The 1,401-nt window shown below is 51.5% G+C and overlaps 1 protein-coding gene across 1 annotated transcript in view; it reads right to left on the reverse strand.

Annotated features, from left to right (window-relative positions):
- PLEKHG4 (pleckstrin homology and RhoGEF domain containing G4) overlaps positions 1-1,401 on the reverse strand; it is an 87,672-nt gene that overhangs the window by 71,466 nt on the left and 14,805 nt on the right. Inside the window, exon 3 of the mRNA XM_017740806.1 lies at positions 169-304. Coding sequence (XP_017596295.1) covers positions 169-304 — 136 coding nt within the window. The remainder of the gene's footprint in view (positions 1-168; positions 305-1,401) is intronic.

A 1,401-nucleotide genomic window follows, 5' to 3' on the forward strand; every position in this document is an offset into this window, starting at 1 on the left:
TGCCGCCGCACCCGTGTCCCACGCGCCGTGCCCCGAGGGCAGCGCGGGCCGCGGTGGGCGCAGGGCCGACCCCGTGTGCTCCTCAGCCCCCAACACCTCCCCTTTGGGACAGCAGCACTGTGGGCCCAGCTTCCTGCTGCTTCCCCTCCCTCCCCTCCACCGCCTCACCTGCCCAAGGCACCGCTGGCTGCTCGGAAGCTGCCGGAATCTCGAGGAGTGGGGAAATTGCTACCTTGGCTTCTTTGGCGAAGGGAGGCGTTTTGGGGAAAGCCGTGAAACGTCTTGAAATAATTACCAGTTTGTACTAAAGAAACAAAAGACTTTCCGTTTAAGGGGAAAAAACACCCGATGCATCATAGAGTTGGAAGCTGCAGCTACAGATACTGATGGAATTAACTTCTATTCCAGTGTTCAGAGTGGGAGAGAATACCAAGGTTATGCACCACCTTGGATCTTCCTGGACTCACAAAAGCAGACGGCTGGCACCAAGCTGGAGGCTGGTGACAATACGGGGTGACAAACGCTGCACCAAAACACACACTTTCAAGATGCCCAACTCACATGGATCCATCCTGTGTGATGAGTCTCTCCCCCCAGTATTTCACTTCCTTGAAACAAATGAGTCACTATTTCAGCCTCTGTTCTGTATTTTTCCTCCTCCTAGAATCCCTTGCCCTCTACCATGAAGACTGGAATTGAAAGCCTTGCCACACACCCCCTCTGCATTCAGAGACAAAAAGGTTAGAACGAACCCACATTTTAGGTTGTTTGGGTTGGTTGGGTTTTTTTCATCTTGCAGACTTCGAGCCAAGTTTTGTGATGGAGGTGTTTGACTCATTGTTTCTAACATTTTAGACTCCCAACAGTAAAGCACGTTAATCTTGGACTCGTTCTGGCAGTAAATGTAACATGACTCCTCGGGGCTACTGAGCCTTGTGACCGTTCCAGCAACCATCAAAGGGGAGATGGAGTTCTGGGAAAAATACCGACTGGCAGCATTTTGCCCCGCACATCATCCTGCCAGTGGCGGGAGCCTGACAGCTTCATCCACAGGGCCAGGGAACAGCTGGGGTCAGAGGCCACCTGAGTCAGCCACATCTAGCAAACACTTTGCTAAACCTTTTCCTGTGAATCCCTTAAGCCCTTGGTGCTCCTGATTATGGAAAGGGAGAGCACTGCTCCACACCCGATCTCTGATCTCTGAAGGGTTAAGCTTCAACAACAATTTCTCAACTGTTTCCTAATTGTCTGCCTGCCCTCCCACCTAGGCTGCCATACCTACTCAAGCGCTTTTTGCCAGCCATTTTGCATACGAGAGCAAAAAGAAAACTCTCCAAGAAAGACTTCACAGGCCTTAGAGAGCATGATGTACTCACACAGGCATACTGCTGCATGAACTGC

This window comes from Corvus brachyrhynchos, unplaced genomic scaffold, assembly GCF_000691975.1.
Source record: "Corvus brachyrhynchos isolate BGI_N302 unplaced genomic scaffold, ASM69197v1 scaffold26, whole genome shotgun sequence".
Classification (NCBI taxonomy): domain Eukaryota; kingdom Metazoa; phylum Chordata; class Aves; order Passeriformes; family Corvidae; genus Corvus; species Corvus brachyrhynchos.